The sequence below is a fragment of the Excalfactoria chinensis genome, chromosome 17, assembly GCF_039878825.1.
Source record: "Excalfactoria chinensis isolate bCotChi1 chromosome 17, bCotChi1.hap2, whole genome shotgun sequence".
Taxonomy (NCBI): domain Eukaryota; kingdom Metazoa; phylum Chordata; class Aves; order Galliformes; family Phasianidae; genus Excalfactoria; species Excalfactoria chinensis.
In genome coordinates this window covers 4,490,199-4,508,633 of record NC_092841.1, presented here as the reverse complement: position 1 = coordinate 4,508,633, position 18,435 = coordinate 4,490,199, and the positions used below count along the sequence as shown (strand labels likewise).

Sequence of the window (18,435 nt, the reverse complement as noted above, 5' to 3'; positions counted from 1 at the left end):
TGCTGTCTTTTTACATTTCCTTTGTAGTATGAAGCCGTATGTTGGCTGAAAACACTCAGACGCTCTCTTGAGAAAACATATCAAATGCCAGCAGGAATGGAATAGCAGAGGAAGGGTCTAACCCTACACATGCTCCAGATGGCAGCTCTTCTTCCACCCCGCAGCTGCTCAATGGACTGTTCCCCACGACTGCAGACTGCTCATGGATGTGAGTGGCTGCAGACAGAGATGAGAAGCTGTCCTGCTTTTACTCAGAGGTATCCAGGTTGTTCTGTATTCTGGGTCAAAAATCAGCCAGATCAGAAAAGCGGAGCAGATCCTACAGTTTAGAAATAGGGCAGAAACTCCCCCCAGAAACAAGAGCTGACGTGGAGATGCTGGGGGACACACAGGAAAAAATAAGGTCTGAATCTGAGTCAGATAGGAAGTCAGCCTATGGCCAGAGATGAACCGCAGCGCAGCGAGCTCTGTCCAGACAAAAGCAATTAAAGCAGCTCATGTCCTAGAACTCACCAGCCACAACACGCACATCGCCCACTTCAACAGATTCCCTTCCACAGCTGTTGAGAATATTTGAAAGACACCTGAGCACGGGCATGGCCATTGTTATTTAGGCTTATTAGTCACACCAGAGCAGTAAAACAACACCTTCTGTCAGAAGCAGAGTCCTTTTTGTTGTCATAAAAGTGAAAATCTTGACTCAAAGCGAACCTTTTATGAAGGAAGATACGACAAGCACACAAAGGTGCTTTGAGCAGGAAGGTTAATAAGCTGCTGCATAAACAGAACAGCAACAACGGCATTAAAGAGGGACTGCATTGAGCACAGAGTGAAACCTTTGCGATTGGGGTACAGGACAGGAGCCATGGCTGCAGGAAGGGGTGGTTCTGGTCAGGGGCTGCTGCCAGGGATGGGGCTGCTTTCACCATCGTTTGGATGTTTTCCTTTGCAAGGAAAGGGTTCCTTGCACTCTAGGTTAAGCAGCAGTTCAGTCTCTGTTTCCTTACAAATGATCTGCCACCTGCTACTAATTTCCTCCTGTGTTACAAAAGCCATCGACTGCCTGAAGGAAAGGGGGGAGAAGAAGCTGTTAAGCTGCACTTTGCACAGAGCAAATGAGAACACAAATAGCAGGGGATGTGTGTTTTAATGAGCAGAAGAAGCATCGATCAGCTCACCGCCGCACGTGGGGCTGCTCCCAAAGCACTGCAAGAGCTCAGAGCTGCTGAGGGCTCAGCAGAACACCGTCCCTTCCCTTGCACAACTGCTGCACAGCCCCCATGCTCCGTAAGGTCTCCTTCACCCTCTGCTCACCTCAAGGGCCGCAGTGTCCTCAGCAGCCTCAGCACTCTCAGCATCCCCAGGATTTTCGTGCCGCTGTCCGACACCATTGAGACGAGGATGTCGATGACGGAGATGAGGACCAGCACCCCATCCAGCACGTTCCAGCTGCTCTTCAGGTAGGCCTTCTCCCCAAAACACAATCCCAGTGCTACCACCTGTCCAGACAACAAGTTGCAACAAATGATGACTTTTGCATCCAATGCGTTTTTCCCAACTCGCAACCTGCTGAGAATGCATTATTTACAGATACAAGTCTGCAAGTCCATTTGCTTCCCAGTATAGGAACCTAATGAGACAAATCAGCAAAGTGTTGTATTTCAAGGACTGTAGAATAACTCTGCAGATATACCTCGCATTGTCCCTTACAGCTGATATATTTTTAATGCAGCTAAAACGTTAGCAACACTTCTATGCAGCACATCTTCAGCTCTGGCATATAAAGTTGGATGGTGTTTTATTCCTATAGATTCCTGGAGTAAAGGTGCAGAGCAGCTGATCCAAGCAATCACCTACAAGCTTTGCAAACATGGAAACTCGAGAAGCTTTCCAGAGAGCAATTGTTCAGCGAGATCATTATGAATTACACAAGAGAGATTTACAGCAGTGGTTTTCTGAGCCTCCCGCCTCAAACCCAGCACAGTGTTTCAATGTGCTCCAGTCTCTGCCCGCTCAAGAAGGCACAGAACTGCTTAGGTTGTGAGGACAATGGGCTGTTGGAGACAATGGGACTTACATGCATGGCTGACCCTAAGCATGTGCTTGAGAGCTTAGCTGAATAGCGGGAGGATTGCTGAATTGAAGCATCCCATAATGGTGTAAATCAAGAGCAACTTCAGTGAGATTGTTTCGATGTAAAATGCACATAAGGCGTGTGGTGGGCATTCAAATATGGTCCAGAAGATGAAAACATTCACCTCCCTCATCACTGGTAGACCTCCAGGTTTTGCACATCCACCACAACAAAACATCACTAATACCACACAGGCACTCCTCTCCTCTGGCTTCATTTACCTTAACTGTCATCTCAGTCAGGAAGATCACTGTGAAAATGTAGTTAGAGAGCGTTAGGAAGATCCGTTCCTATAGAAGAGAAAAAGGAGAGACAAGGCTTTACACAGTGCTTACAGACAAATGCTGGCAGTAGTTCTGTGCTGCCTGCAGCCATGTCAGCAATGTGAAAGGGAGCAGCAGCACCGGCCCCTCTGCCTTCAGAGCCCACTGGACCCCAAAACCACCACCTGCCCCCCAAGCGGCCTCCTGCCTCTCCAGCAGACACAGGGACATCAGCTGCCCTCGAAACCCACTTGGCAAATCTCTCTCTGCCCCTCACTGCAGATGTCACCGCACAGTGCAAATATCACCACGCTCCCAATTCCCAGTACATGAGGTCAGTATCAGTGTGGCTGTGCTGCAAGGCCAGCAGAGCCCAGGGGAGGCTGTAGCATGGCTGCCAGGACCTGTCCCAGCTCCACTGAAGCCAGTGGAGCTCTGGAGGCTGCCGCCAGCTGAGAGCTGCCCCATGGGGTTGTTCTCCTGCCCAGAGCCACGGGCTGGAGCTGGGCATGGAGCCCAACAGCCCCATCTCATCTCCCAGTCCCTGCACTATCCACCAGACCGTGCAGTCCTCACTGCCACTGTGCCGCAATAGCAGCTAGTGATTACAGATGAGACCACGGCCTGGCTTTCTATCTGTAGTTAGCAGAAACCTTTCCTTTTAATGATGATCATTAAATAAATTACACTTCTCCCTAATCCCTAAGCAATCTCTGATTGCCTGCTCTGAGAAATGGACAGCAGAAGGTAGAAGTTGGAAGAAAGTGGTGAGTGTGCCTGTGTGCATACAATTGAACCAGCCCCAGTTCTGCTAATAACAATTTGGGATTTATTTCTGCTGCTCCCTACAGAGCAATCCTGTAAGAGAAGCAGATCTCTCGAACAAAATGAGATGCAATTCAAACAGGACAAAACACCTTGGCAACCCTCTCAGTTGCCAGATCATGATTTACTGAAAGTGACTCAGGAACCACAGAGCAGCTTGTTTCCATCCTGGGCCCATAATTAATGAGGTCCTGGACCTGCAGCATGATTGCGGGAACTGCGATAGGAACCGTCTCTGCTGGGCACACAAAGGAGTGCTGCAGGGCAGGTGGTGGGGAAGGGCGAGGAACTGCTGTTGGTGCTGGAGATAAAACAACAATAGCGTGGGGGAGAGACAAGGATATTACAGCCCTCCCTGGTGGGCACATGGCTGCGTTGAAGGATAATCTCTGCAGCCCATGTCACCCACTCTGAGATGGGGAGCGTTCGTTGGTTGGCAGTAGCATCCCATTCTGATAAGCCAGCTGAAACTGGGGCAGGGAATGAGACCTCGTGTAAAGCAGCTAGAAAATCCACAGCTCGGAGAGGCAAAGGACAATTATTTTAACCAACTGAAGCTAAACTAACTCTGGGTTTCCAGATGAGAGCTCTGTCCCCGTGAGCAGAGCATGGGAGCTGCTCCTGGCAGCCCAGCTCCTCTCTGCTGCACCCACACCATGGCTCAAGCTCAGCTCCAGCCCTGGATGCCACACTTCAGTTTCATTTTGTCTACAGACTGATACTGCTGGCACTGCTGGGTTGCACGATATTACCAGCTGGACACGGCAAGTCTGCTCTGCACCACACCACTGCCGCTCCACCTTGAGCACTGCTTGCAGTTCTGGGTGCCACAGTACAAGGATATACAACTAGGAGAGAGTGCCCGAAGGAGGGCTGCAGAGATCACAAGTGTCTACAGGGGAAGACATATGAAGTGTGGCTGGGTTGTTTGGCCTAGAGAAAAGGGAGGGGGCTGATGGGAGGCCCCAAGGCAGCCTCAGAACAGGACGCAGCAATGGGCTCGAGGAAGCCCACAGGATCTCCAGGGTGTCCCAATTGGGGAGCAGGGGGTGATTTCCTCCTGCCACACCGGCTGGCAGGGAGCCCTGCTCTCATCCCACAGCTACGAGGTGATGCATCATGGCTGCGTGATAATCAAAGGAAAAAAATGGATCTAGGGGAGGAACCTCCGAGCAAACTAATTCAGTAAAGAGGACTATGAGGAAAGCTTAAAATAGGCACAGAGCAGCCAAGACTTCGGTTCTGAGGTCTAACATTGAAGATCTATGAAAATGAACAGCCTGACACGCCTACGACAACAAACCGTGATTCTATACGATTGCGATATGAGCAGTCTTTGGAATACATCAGCAAGAGCCCAGCACACATCTCAGCCACACTCCATGCTAAAATAAAAGAGCAGCGCATGGTTCTGCCCCTCTGAGTGACGGAAGTGGGTGCTGTGAGGGTCTGGCTTGAAAAAACTCTACACAATCTATTAAACCAGGACGGTTCAGGGGAATGGAATTACAGTGCACATATCGATCCAGTTTTCCTTGTGTCACAGCAAAGATTGTAGACAAAGGGGAGAAAAGAGTACAAAATGAATGGTTTCCCCTGTTCCCTTTTCACCATCCATACGTGCCCATGAACAACAGATGGAAGAAATGAAGGTTGATCAGAGAAGGAAACAGAGACAGATGTCGTGCCTGTGCCACGTGTTAAAGCCTTGATCGTACTTGCAGAAATGGGATATTGCACGGGGGGCCTGGATGTGTGGCAGGCCATGAGCTCTGCTCCTGTTCTGTGAACCAGGGGGGACAGGAGCAGGAGCACGTGGAGCAGGAGGTGGGGAGAAGCCTTCCCTGGGACAGCATCGCTCTGTACTTACCCCATACCCAGCTCAGCACGGACACTGGTGGCTCTGCTCTTCAAAAAGGAAAAGCGTGAGCCCAAATGCTCAGCAGCAGGGATCGAGCCACACGTGCTGCCTCCACAAAGAACATGGAAAACATTAAACTCAAACTCACAGCACTGTGAGGCTCGATTTTGGGTCGTTCCATGGCAATGGTGATGCAGTTGAGGAAGATGATCACCAAGACGATGTGATCAAACATCTTGTGCGTGATGATTTTATTGCACATCAGACGGAACCTGCCAAGAAATCAGAAAAGAAGACAGCACACAGACAGGCAGTTAGCACTCAGCTGGTGGGGACAGCACAGCACGCTCCTGCAGCTCCAGCACAGCCAAGGAACTGAGCTCCCTGTTTGCAAAGCAGAAGAGCCACAGTTCTGCAATCCCCTCCCTGGCAGAGCCCCATGCTGCAAGCACATCTGGGTATGAATAGGAAAGGACTCAAGCTGCAAAGATCGATTTCAAATTAAAACCACAGATTTCCAGCCCCAGCAACATTCATGGGGGACTTAGACTTGCTCGAAGCACAGCAGCTGCTTGCACAGCTCAGACAGGCAGCCAGGTGTGGGTCTGTGCCCTGCCATCTCTGTGGAGTTCAGCTTTAGCTTATACACAAGAAGAAATGGCTGGATGGAGTTTGGGACGTCCTGGTCTGGTGCCTGATTTAGTGGTTCGCAATCCTGCCCATGGCAGAGGGGTTGGAGCTGGATGATCTTTCGGGTTCCCTCCAACCCAACCACTCTGTGATTCTAAATTCCTCCAGTGCAAGGGCTGAGTGCACACGAGCAAAGGAACAGAAGCTATTTATTGTGACAGATGGTTGTACACTGACCCAGGATTTATAATACCATATTACATTCCCCTAAGTCTGTTTCTGAAAATCCCTCTAATCTCCATATGAATGAACCCAAACCCTGCCCAGGGCCCATCAGCTCAAGAGCAGGAAACTCATTACATGTGGGCAGGGTCCAGAGAATGGGTTTGGGATCTTGGACCCCACTCACCCCATGGCTGGGCTTTAGGAAAGGCAGTACTTGGGTCCTCCAGGTGAGGAGATGGAGAAAAAGGAGCACGGAGAAGTCTGCACTGAGAAGAGGATTTGGCAGGGCAAGGAGGATCCTTTGCTGTGTTCTAAGTGTGCACTGACTGCAGAGTTAGATTTCTCTGAGGCATTGGTGCCCAGCACATCCTACCACACGAACTGCCTTACCTGGAATGAGGAGCAAAGACGTAGATGGACCAGGAGTCTCTCTCCTTGCAGCAGGTGGGGAGATGTGCCCGTACCCAGGCCTTCATGCGGTCCCTTTTGCTCTAGGAGGAAAACAGAGAGCAAAGATGTACCAGGAGGAAAAACAGAGAGAAGAGTTAACATCCCCAGAGCTCCCAGGCAAAGGACCCAGGGAAATTTTAAACTGAACAAATACACCCCAGGTACTCAGTAAAACCAAAGAAAAACAGCCTTCCCCTAAAGGACCTGTAGGAGAAGGGTGAAGGTTAGAGCTGTGACGGTGCCATGAGCCCCTGCAGTCACATCTTCCTTCCTGCTGTGCACAGTACATCCAGCATGTGGCAACCTAAAAGGATGGACATGGCAAGTAAAACCCTCATCCAAGTGGATCCATAACCTGCTCAGCTCAGCCACAATCCCCCGGCTTCTCAGCAGGTGCCTACCTGAATCTTACGAGGGATTCCTGCTGCTTTCTGGGCCAAGCCCTATGTCTGCACACCACTGGAAAGCCAAAGAAACCATTTGGAAGCTGCATTTCAGTGAAGGAACACAATGGCAAGCATCTGCCTCTCATTCAGCACAACCAGATCTGACCATGGATTATGAAGGCAGAAGGGAACATCGTGGCCTGTCTGACCTCCTGGATAAGTGCAGGTCATCCAGCTCCCCTGAATTAATTCCTCCTTGAATCCACAGCACATCCTCAGCCATATGTATTTCAGACCATTGGCAAGGTTGTTTAAGGGCAGGAGGGCAGACTGTAATGCTTTGGCCAACAGATCAAGAGAAGACAAGAAAATCCAGTGCCAAGGGAATGCTTGGTCCTGGCTGCAGCAGCCTCAAGTTAGGTCTTCTCACCTTGGGTGTCCAAACGGAGGCCAGGAAGTGAACCCACAGAGCAGTGCATGCAACATCACTGCAGCACTTTGCATTCACGGACAAATTAAAGCGAGTTCTTGCTCATTCGTTACCCCTATTTCCCCACTCTCACACATGATGCCCAAGGAGCAGGGCCCCGGCCCTGCGGAAGGGGAGATTCTATCTTCGCTTGGAGCCAAACTGTTAGCAATTCGAGGTACTCTGGACTGTAAAAATGGGATTTGTTAGGGTAATTGAGTGGAATGGAGGCAATGCTTTCTGCTACTGTATGCAGTCAGCCAGGGGTCTCATTAGCAATGGGTAATTGCTAGTGTAGTGCCCACCTTAATGAAAGCCCTTGGTGACAACCTGAACCCTTCGCAGACTGAAAACAACCTTGTGAAAATAAAAGGAGAGGTCTGAGGAACAAACCAGCTGGATTTTTCTACCACCTTCCTTCAGCTGTTCATCATTCCATCTCTTTCCATGCCAGCACACCCCAGGCCCAGCACATCAGTGGGTTTCTGGCCACATTTGGGCTGTTTGTACATTCCTTTTCCAGCTCCAGGCAAGGAGGCAGAACCGCTCCCCTTGCTCTGAACTATATTTAATAGAGCACACATCCTGGGGCTGTGCTGTCCCTCCCAGCAGCCCGCTCTGCTGAATTATCCAAAGATGTAACAAAAGGAAATAAATGGATCAGCCCTGATGTCTGCTCCAAGTCACAGGCAGAGCAGGGATTGCTGCCCCAGGACACGGAGCATCGCCGCGGCTCCGTCCAGTTCATTTTGCAAGCTGGAAGCTTTCCAGGAGTATCCAGTATTCAAAGCAGTTCTGGTATTTATCATGGGGATTTGTAGTGAATGGTAATGCGTCAGCAGCACAGAATGCTTCTTTCTATTCCTTTGTCCAATTCTAATGCCAAAGATATTTTGGGGTTTGTCTAATTGTTGCAGCTCGCAGTTCATGGGCTCAGACAGATAACAAAGGCAAAAAGCGATCACCCATCGTGACCCCACTCGGCATGTCAGCACGAGGGCAGCACAGCGCTGCTCTGAGCGGGGCCAAGAGCTGTCCCAGAGTACAGCCACGGGAGTCTAAAGCAAAGGAATGACTTCAGATTTCCATGGGTGGAAGGGCACGGTTCACTAATCTGTGCCAAATGCAAGATGTCTGCAAAATGAAAAGCGAGCGCTTCCAGCCCAAGTCCCATCAAACGCTTCCTCTGCGAGGTCCAGACACACAACCACGGCGCACAATCAGCCTGATTGCTGCTCAAGCCTGCATTATGCTCCCAGCCATATATCAATTATGTTATTTAAATCATATCCATTTGTCCATAAAACACACCTGGACAGGATGAATAAAGACTGGGCAGGGGGGGCTTGGGGGAAAGAAAACCGTTTCTTCATTTGCTTGCTGGTGGCTTCACCAAAGCCCCAGTGGCTCCCACTGGCTGTCCCCCCTCTGCACACTGGGATGTGGAGATGTTGGCTGCCTTTGCCCCATAGCACAGCCCCCACCCCTCACCCCCACTAAGGAGAGTTGTTGATAAATAGCTTCTTTTTTTAGAACTTCTAGATATTAATGTAGTTCTGAGGGCAGGATGAAAGGCAGCTGGCATTAAAGGATGACTGATGCACTCCTTGGAGTAAGGGAGAGGGTTAGATTTATAAAAGATTTATTATAAGGATAGGGGGGGAACTGCTGAAAAACGCTCTATGAGCAGCAACAGACCTTCAGGCAAGCTCAGAGCTGCACAGAGGCGCTCAGGACCTGATTATTTCATTTTAACTGCGCAGCAGGGGCAGGCTGGGGTGGTCTGGGGAAGCAGCAGAACAGCACAGGAAAAAGCGCAATAGCCAGAGAGGATCAGAGCTGCAATTGCAATGGGGATTTTGCCCCTGGGAGGAGGGGACACACTGGGTACATCTCCTCGATCCTACACTGAGCACTCAGCATTTGGGTTTTTCTTCCCTTTCCAGAATACAGAAGTTTTGCAGCTGGCACAAGCATGGACTGATAACACAGCCCAGGTCAGCAAATCCCCAGCTCAGCCCCAGGTCCTGCCATGCAAACCCAGCAGGCAGCAGATCTCAGCTCAGTGAGGTACAGATCTGCTGCCTGGATGGGTTTGCACAGCTGATCTCCATGTCTACACTTGTGCCATGAAGAACTGACTTTCTTCCCCTGATTTCGTACTTCATGGGAGAAGAGCAGGCAGGGCCTGATTCTGAGCAGTGGAAATTCCGGATAACCTCTCTGAAGGCAGTGGAGCAGCACTAATATAATGGGAGTCTGGGAGATCCAAAGGCAGCCTTCACACTGCCTTTATTTCTGTGTGGCAGCAATCAAAACCATCCAGCAAGGAGAGCTTGTTAAGCTTTGTTGCAGAAGGGCACATTTAGGATCACTTTGATCTGAATAACAGTTGTGTTCTTTTCTTCCTCCGTTGGTAAGGGAATTCTAATTTATTTTTTTCAATTTAACAAAATAATGACTTTTTTTTCCTGACTCTGCCAAAGCTCACACAAGGGCAAAGAAAACCCCACAATGTCAGGGGAAAAATCACAAAGGAAAGCTCCTCAACCTGGAGAGCCATTGTGCCAATCAGAGCAATATTTTCTTACCCACCTGCTGCAGTGATTCACAGTGAGTTCACATCGCGGGGCACCAGGAAAGGCAGCTGCCAGCTGAGGACATCCCAGCAGACACAGCGGGGCAGGGCATGCTCTGTGACCCTGCCTTGCCTGTCCTTTCCCTACGCGTTTGAGCTCCATAGAAGAAAATTCAAAGACCTTTGGTCTAATCCTGCTTGGTCAGAGCCCAGCACACAGAAAGAAGACATTTGTTTTCCACTAAAAACAGTCACCATAATAGAGATGAAAAACACGCATCTGATTGAGCAGTGCACTGGGAGCCGTGGGGAGAGGCAGGAGGGATGTGTCCCACCATGAGCTGCCCAATGTGACGGAGCTGCTGAGGAAAGGAAGGGACCCACAGGGCATGTGAACCCAGAAATCAGCACACATTGGTCATAAAAGCCATCCCTAGCCAGCTATGAAGAGTGTGGTCTCTCGATTGCTTGGAATAGTGTTTTTTCCAAAAATAATTACCACTTCTATTCTTAAAAATTCAATTTGTTTTATGGAGGTTAAAAACCGGGTTAAGACAATCAGTAAAAATCCCAGGCTGAGGATCCATGCTGGAGATGTAATGGGATAATGGCTTGTTTTAAAGGCGATTTACGGCTGAGCGACTCTATTCTGCCAGCACAAGCTCTCTTTCTCCTCCCGGTTGCTCTCTGGAGTCACCACTGCCTTTCGCATCCTTTCACATGCTCCAAATCCCATTTTCATTCAACAAACTCAGTGAAATACAGTAAAATCATGCCCAAAAGCAACAGCCCTCATTACTGCGCTGGTTACCATCACGTGGCTGTACCCAAAACCCATCAGCAACCCATCAAACATCCCATCCAACCACTGCATCTTTCAACCCACAGAACAAGGAGAGAACCCTTCAAGAGCTGAAAATGCCCCAATAGGAGCCTGTGCTGAGGCTCCAATCACACTGCAACGCATTCCCTGACTCCCCAGTCTGGGGGCATTTACACCATTTGAGCAGTGGCAGAACTTGGCAAATTATGTGCAGTGATTTGAAAGTGCGGATGCAGAGAATATGCAAAGCTGGAGATGCTGCTTTACTATCTGGTGCTCTAATCAGCTCAAAATTACAGCTGATTTTTCTTCTCCTGCTGCCATGCTTTTAGCTAACATTTCCTAAATAGCACTTCTCAGGCCTGTGAAAGAGAGACACTCATGGACTAATGCCTCTTCATATTGAAATTAATGCAAAGCCTTGGAAATAATCACCAACTCTGCAGGACTAATGCCTCCATGGGACTTGTGGGCCCAACCTTGCCTTTGCACTGCCTGTTGATGCCAACAGAGATAGTCTGTTTCAATGGATGGGGGTTGAAACAGAGTTGTGCAATCATGGAGTAAAATCATAGAACCATCAGGGCTGGAAAAAAACCCTCAAGATCACCAAGTTCAACCACCAGCCCGACCTACCACCACAAAACCACATCCTTAGCATCCTGTCCATACACCTCCCTTGCCTCCAGAGACAGTCGCCAAGATAGACATGGCTCCATGCATTTAACTGTAACCTGATGTCTCCATCTGAATGCTCTAACACGGCCCTGAGACACTTAATGTAATGCCACCTTCCAGACTGCTCCTGGTGACCCCCAGCTGTGGTGCTGGTGACATTCAGCCCCTGCCTTGACTGTGGCTTTGTGCCCACCAGCACACTCCCAAGAGCTACAGATGTCACTTGGATGAGCAAAAAACAAACAAACAAACAAAACAGCCCAAACCAAGCATTTAGCATCTCCTTACCATGTTGCCTTCATCATCAGCATCATCACAGTCTGGCCGAGGGTCATCCAAGTGGAGCTGATGGACCAGCAGGCCAGGAGAAGTTTTCCCATTGCAGTCTTGGTGCTCAGAGGCAATGGTGCGACTGCTGTGCATGCTGCTGGTGCGGTACAGCGAAGGCACCTGCAGGGTGTCCTGGAGGTCGAAGGAGCCCTTTGCTTCCAGTGACTCCATGCGATGAGGTAAGGAGCCGTTGACACTGCCAGCCCGGCTGGAGTGCTCCTCATCTGAGCTCTCCCCATCCTCTGAGCTCTCCTTGCCCTCCCCAGAGAGCAGGGACCTGCGCTCGCTGCTCTGTCCCCGCCGCTTGAGGCTGGGTGCCCGGCCGATGCTGTTCCAGCTGGAGCGGCGGCTGGGCCAGCTGCTGCCAGCACTCCAGGGGCTGTGCGGGGAGCTGCGGGCGCTGGGCTGCGGGACAGGGATGGGGTCAGTCCGTGTCACCTGCCCACACCAGGCCGTTCTCATGGCTTGGGCGGGCAGCTGGACACTGCACAGAGCTGCATCGTGTGCCCCACAAATGCTCGTTGGGCAACCACAGGATGCTCGAGTCCTTACCGGGGATTTGAGCTCATAGGCAGCAGGGTCCATGGAGACGCCACTGGCCCGGCGTGACTCATAGCCCTGTGCTGCATCCCCAAACATGGCGCTCTTGGGCATGGGCATCGGTGTGGCTGCGGTGTGGATGATGAGCGGTGGGGTGAGGCTTTTCTTGAGCTCTGGGTGCTCACTCAGGGCCATCACTGGAAGGTAAAAGGCAAGTTTTAGGGTCCCACTGCTGTGGGCATGCACACAGCCTGCCATTGGGTGGGCAGAGCTGCTGCATAGTGTATGTTTGTCCTCCTTGCATCAGGAGGAAGGGGACTAAAAGCCCTCTGGGGTCTAAGAGCTTTCCAATGGTATGGCGGGGAAGAGCAGGATGTTGAGAATGGGATTGGGTACCAACAGAGAGAACAGATCCCTTACGTATGACCCCTAGCCTTCCACCAACACCCATCTACTCTTCCTCTACAGAACCCTGCCTGCACTGGGCTCCCTCTCGGCTCGGAAGTCTCCCAAGTCTCAGAAAAGAGACTTTTCTCCCCCCTTCCCACACTCTCAGAACTCCTCCACTTGTGCCCCTGTGAGGACATTCCACTGGAATGGATTTCAGATCTGAATGCCATCAAATTTCTTTTGCCTGCAGCTCATACTCCCAGCCCTGTAGCACAGCCTTCCAGCTCGACAGAGTGAGAGATGAGATGAGGGCATTGTCCCCAGGAGGGATTTCCCACCCAGGATACATTGCTTTCACAGCAGAGGGGGTTGTGCAGCAGGGCAGGTGTCCTGGGATCTGTACTCACAGACTGGGTTTGACAAGTTTTTCTTCAGTCCACCCTCCTCTTCCAGGCTGCGGAGGAAGAGCTCACCCTCTGAGTCAGACTTGGATGCATCCCCCTGCAGCAGACAGAGCGCTTTAGCCAGGGGGAATGAGGGGCTGCCTGCACAAACACCCCTCGAGCACATGGGACCGCATTGCCAACACCACACCTACAGATCCACCGAGCTGTGTACCACGATGCAACACCACCTTTCACAAAATGAGGCATGCACATATTTATACCACAGACTAATTAACCTCCTACCAGGAAGACTGGCTGCCTCTGATTCCAAACACAACCCCAGAAAGGGATCAGGGAAATAAAGGATAAAAATGCATTGCTTATGCTTCTGTGCTGCGGGAATTGCACACTGATGTCAGGGAAGGATGAGCAACGTTGGGACAAAAGTTGACCCTACTCATCTCTCTCAATTTATACACTGTGGCTTGAAACTCCCCCTGTGTGGGCAATCCCACGGCTTCCTGGTGATGCTTAAAGAAGCCACCAAGGACTTGGGATGCCGACTTTGCAATGCAGCCATGAGTACATGATTGATGGAAGCCCCAGTGGTGTAGAGAGGATCCAATGTCTGCCCCTGGATGGCCACCAGGTCCAGCTGCAACACAACAGAGGTCTGGGGGATTTACATGAATTTTGAATCCTGAGAGCTACTGAGAACCCAGGTTCAGCCCCCAGAGAAGGACTGAGGTTTACCGTAGCTCAGCATGCTCGCTCCATCTCACGGCACACAGCTGGTGAGGAACTTCCCTGCACGCTTCTGTCCATTGGCACTGTGGAAAGGTGCTTAGGGTGTGGTATAGTGAGCATCCATCCAGTGGGAAAAGGTGCTCGCCAGAACCATTCCAATCCACCACAGGAGGACTTGGGGCTAAAAATGCTTTTCCGGCAAACAGCACCAAACCCCAGCGTGGTGCACATCGGGAGGGAGGAGGGGAGGGGAGGGAAGGAGGAAGGATGCTGAGGTGGAAGCCAAGCAAAGTCTCCCTTAGCTAGAAGGAACCGGGAGCCCAGAACCCCAGCAAGGCCAAGCTGTCCTCAGTCCCCTATGGAGGTTTGGTGCTTGGGTGCCAGGCAGAGGGAAAGAACAGCAACGTGGGGCTGCATTTCTGGAGTGCTCTGCAACAGCCCAGAGGAAAGTGAGAGGGTGCACAGCATGTGCAGAGATGGGAAAGCAGAGCTGCACAGGGACTCCCCCAGCACCAAACCCCACATCTGGGGACAGAAGCATCTCCTGCAAGCAGCGAGTACCAGCCCCAGCGCGCTACCCGTTACCTGCTCCTGCACTCCCAGCTTGCCTTTCTGGATAGAAAAGGGGTTGTGAGAGAAGAGGGAGTTACAATCCTTCTGGGAAAGGAGGTCATGTCTGGAGGGACTCCAGGGCACAGCGGCTCTGCCAGCACGTACCCAAGGTGACAAGATGCATTCGGATATGTCAGGAAAGGATTTTGTGCTGAAGGAAGAGCCAGACTTCTTGGAGAGGGAAGAAGGGGGAGGCAGTGGTGAAGAGAAACACGCAGCCAGCAGCAGAACAAAGCCTGGAGTGTGCTGCACTTGTGGGATGCGCAGTGTCCTCAGCTTCCTGCACAGCCCAACCCCACATCCCAACCTTTATCCTGGGATGCCTGGGTGTCTCTGACTGACCTCGCCCTACAGAGCATGGGGCTCTTGCAGGCTCCAACTTGATTTCAGGTCCCTTCAGTGCCCCACACGTGGGTCACAGGGAGCAGATGTTCTTGGGGACCAGCATCACTGCCTGACTGGCATGGGTGTGAGCACACTGCTTTGGTCCCATCATCTGCAAACCCCATGGGTGAGCTCACTTCACTGCAGGACTGCACAGAGAGCTGAGCCTGAAGCCCCCCTGCTCCCCAGAGCACCCACCTTCATTCCTCCAGCTCCCCCAGAGAAGGAAGGGACTTAAAACCGAGGCTGACTCAACAGTGAGGACAACAAAAAGAAAAGAATGACACCCCAACAACCCCTGACAGCACAACAGCTACGACGATGAGGACAGCAGCACGGCGTGTGACCAGGCACCACGAGGGACACAACCACAAGGGTGTGGGGGGCTCATGCGTGGCCGTACATACCGCTGCCGAGTCGCCCGGCAGCTGAACACAGCTCAGCTGCCCCCCAGCATCTTCCCGCTTGGAGATCTCCTGAAGGAGAAACAGGGCAGGGAAGGGGGAGGAAGGGGAAGGAGGGTTCAATTTTCACAGTTTCGACAGCAGAAATGAGAGGGAAGTAAAAAAAAGAAAGAACAACACAGGGAGAGGCAGGGAGGGGATGGGGAAGGGCAGATGGAGAAGGGCAGCATGCGGCCACAATGAAGAGCTGGGGGAGCAGCCCCGACGAGGCCAGCCTTACCTTTAAATTAAGTGTTTCAGACAGAGAGCTTGATGCAGCTCCGAAGTGATAATTGTGCTAATGAAACACCAGCTAATTATCGAAAACACGTTTTCTTCTTTTCTTTTTTGCAGCTGCATAATGGGATCTTTATTTATTATGCCATCATTAGGCAGCAGCGGAGGCTTCTAATGAATGTTTGATTAACACAACATCAGCCCTCTCACAGCCAGGTGAAATACCTCCAGCAATTCTTCTCAGCACCAGAACTCAGTGCCTCCCAACCCGCCGGGGAAGCAGCAGCACTCGTGGCCCTTGGCTCATCAGCATGGGGTGGGATGTGTGGCCCTGGGCACGCTCACTGCTTGTCCTCACTGCTTCCCAGGGGCAAAGCAGAGGTGCTCCAGCCTGTAACCCACAGATGGGGAACTCACCCTGCTCCCAGCTGGGATGATGAGTTTAAGGAAGACCGATCCCTCACAACTTGGAGTATTCTATGGTTCTCTGATCGGTTCGGGGGTCTGAATGGGACATGGGGTCTTGCTAGCCTTGGACACTTAACTTAAAGTCTTTGTTTGTAAGAGAGAAAGAGGAGAAAAAGCCACCAAAAGAAAACACAGAAACACTTTTCCTTCACAAAGACAATCCCGCTGAAACCAATAGGGGTGCAAAAGATAAAAGATGCAACAAAGACACCATCCAAAAGACTCCACGTGGGGGAAAATGGGCTTCAGTCCTCTGGTTGAAGTCCACGTGCTGCTTTCTGTAGGTTCTGCTGCTCCAGCCAGAACACTGCAACACCCTGCAGGGTGAGCACAGGGCTGGGGGTGGCCCCAGGGCACCAGGGAGCAATTAAGACACAAGGTAGGGAAAGGGGTAGAACTGGGAGTGAGGACAAGGCAAGATGAGGCCGGGAGAATCACCAATGGAAGAACACATGTTGGAGATAACGTTGTCAGGGAGTCCCTCGTGAGAGCAGCTTTGTGTCTGACAGAGAGGAGCCATTGTTTGCTTCAGAGAGAAATCCCCAGGGCAGAGACCTGTGCTCAGGCAGCGATTTCAAATGAGCAGCTCCATCAAATGGGGTCCCCTGCTCACTTTCCCTGCACAAACACCCAGCCTGAGTTCAATTGCAGAACATGAGCCCAAAAATAGCTGCCCTGTGCCACATCCTGAGTGTGCCTCGCACCAGGGGAGCGGGTTACCAAAAAAACAGAAAAAATAGGGGAAGAAAAGCAACCCGGCAAAATATATTGCTCCATATTCAAAGTTTGGAACAGCTCCTTCTTCTTTCCCGATTGCTTATATACATCTGCTGCCTAGCAACTGGGGCTGCAAAGCCATGCACTAAAATTAACGAGGTGCTTGCAGATTGAGGAAAGGCAGTCAAGGACCGGGGAGATAAAGGCAGCCGCTCTGAGATTGTGTTTCAGCCCGGAAAGCTGAAGAGAATGGAAAAACACCCCGCTCAGAGGAAGGGTTGAGTGCAAGGGCTGGAGAGGGACATGGGGTTTGTTTACAGGGAGAGCTGATCTCTCTATTAATTTTGCTGAGGAGAGGATCCTTTGTGCGCTCGCTAGTGAAGCCCAGAAGAATAGGTGTGTGGGAGCTGCAGGGATGCAGGGTGGTGAGGTCCAGGTGTGGTGGCTGTGCTGGATCCCACCCGTGGGCTCCCGGCCCCAGCAGATCCAGCTGAACTCCCTCTTTCACACATTCCCTTTTGCAGGAGGAACGCCGAGAGCTCCAAATAGCAAGGATGTGGAAGGAAGATGATTAGTAAAACACCTCTCTAAAAGCCTGAGATACAAAACAGCACTGTAAGCAAAGTGGTTAATTGCATGAATCAGGTGCAAGGCCATCAAAATCACAGTGGTTGGGTAGAGCTATTTCCCGAGGGCAGAGAAGGCTCCAGGCTTTGGAGACTGTGCTGGGTCATGGTCCCAGCACTCAGTGCTCACCCCCTGATGCCAGGGCAACAGAGATGGACCCTTAAAGCTGCGGTCATGGGAACAAAACCACAGCGCGTTGCGGTGAACGACAGCGAGCGGTGCTGCGGTGCCAGCTGGCTGCAAGCGAGCGGGGAAAATCGCTGCCAGCCAGAAGCAAGCAGAGTGCCACGTGCTCCAGCACCAAACCAGGTGGCAGGGATGGGGGGGGGGGGGTCACCTCCCCTGGGGACAGCAGGGTGGGGAAGGGGTGGCTGCACAGCAGGGCTGAGCCTTGGGCAAGACATGGGGCTCTGCCACTCAGGCGACCTTCAGAGAATCAATTTGCTCAGCTGAACAGACAAAGGTTTGGTTTCAAAGCCGTCATCGCTCCGCAAGCAGCCAAGGAACCTTCTACCTCTTCTCACTCGGGCAAAGGAACACTGAGCTATGGAGGAGAACCTGGCGGTGACCTTCCCTTCAGGCTGAATGGTGAGGGGGGGGTTACAGAGAGAAATGGCCACAGCAGTAACAATTAAACAAGAAAACACCGACATACAATGAGAGACGATACAGAAAAATGAGAGAATTTCTTCTATCTATCTCCTGGTACGATTCCATTAATGTAACTCTAGATTGCACTGCAAAAATAATAACAATAATAAAAATAAATACGGTTCTGTGCATAGTTGTTCCCAGGCTGGTAGGATATTAGGACACACAAGCAACAAATCTTAAATAATATTCCACTGCTCCGGCTCAGTTATCAACAGCGCAGACAGAGTGTAAAAGCACAGCCATAGAAGTCCCAGCAGACAGCTCTGGGCTGCTTCTCCCCCTCTGGTCCCCAGCAGGATGCAGCCCTCCATCCCTCTGCACACTGGGAAACTCCTGTGGGGTGGGTGGGCAACACAGGGCCCAGCTTTGGGGTGCAGCTCCCAGCTGGGCAGCTAAGACACAGATTACAGCTCCATGCTAACCCCCCAACCTTCTTAAAAGCCTGCAGCACCCTGGGTGCTGCATAGGGCTGGCAGGGATGAGGACCAGGTGCCTTAAAATGGAAAGTATTGTGGCGCTGGAATTAGGAGGAGCTCCATGAGCACACACCGATAAAGAAGTCAATCATGCTCCTCATC

The 18,435-nt window shown here is 51.3% G+C and overlaps 1 protein-coding gene across 19 annotated transcripts in view; it reads right to left on the bottom strand.

Annotated features, from left to right (window-relative positions):
• Positions 1-18,435, bottom strand: part of CACNA1G (calcium voltage-gated channel subunit alpha1 G) — a 106,919-nt gene that overhangs the window by 39,435 nt on the left and 49,049 nt on the right. For 11 of the 19 annotated variants that reach the window (XM_072351694.1, XM_072351696.1, XM_072351703.1 and 8 more), the window contains exons 15-22: positions 15,119-15,187; positions 12,990-13,083; positions 12,205-12,389; positions 11,611-12,057; positions 6,329-6,429; positions 5,232-5,355; positions 2,356-2,424; positions 1,315-1,499 (exon numbers count right to left, since the gene is read on the bottom strand). In XM_072351694.1, coding sequence (XP_072207795.1) covers positions 1,315-1,499; positions 2,356-2,424; positions 5,232-5,355; positions 6,329-6,429; positions 11,611-12,057; positions 12,205-12,389; positions 12,990-13,083; positions 15,119-15,187 — 1,274 coding nt within the window. Of the gene's footprint in view, positions 1-1,314; positions 1,500-2,355; positions 2,425-5,231; positions 5,356-6,328; positions 6,430-11,610; positions 12,390-12,989; positions 13,084-14,300; positions 14,328-15,118; positions 15,188-18,435 lie in introns of all 19 variants that reach the window. The other 8 variants (XM_072351701.1, XM_072351705.1, XM_072351704.1 and 5 more) reach the window with 3 other exon arrangements.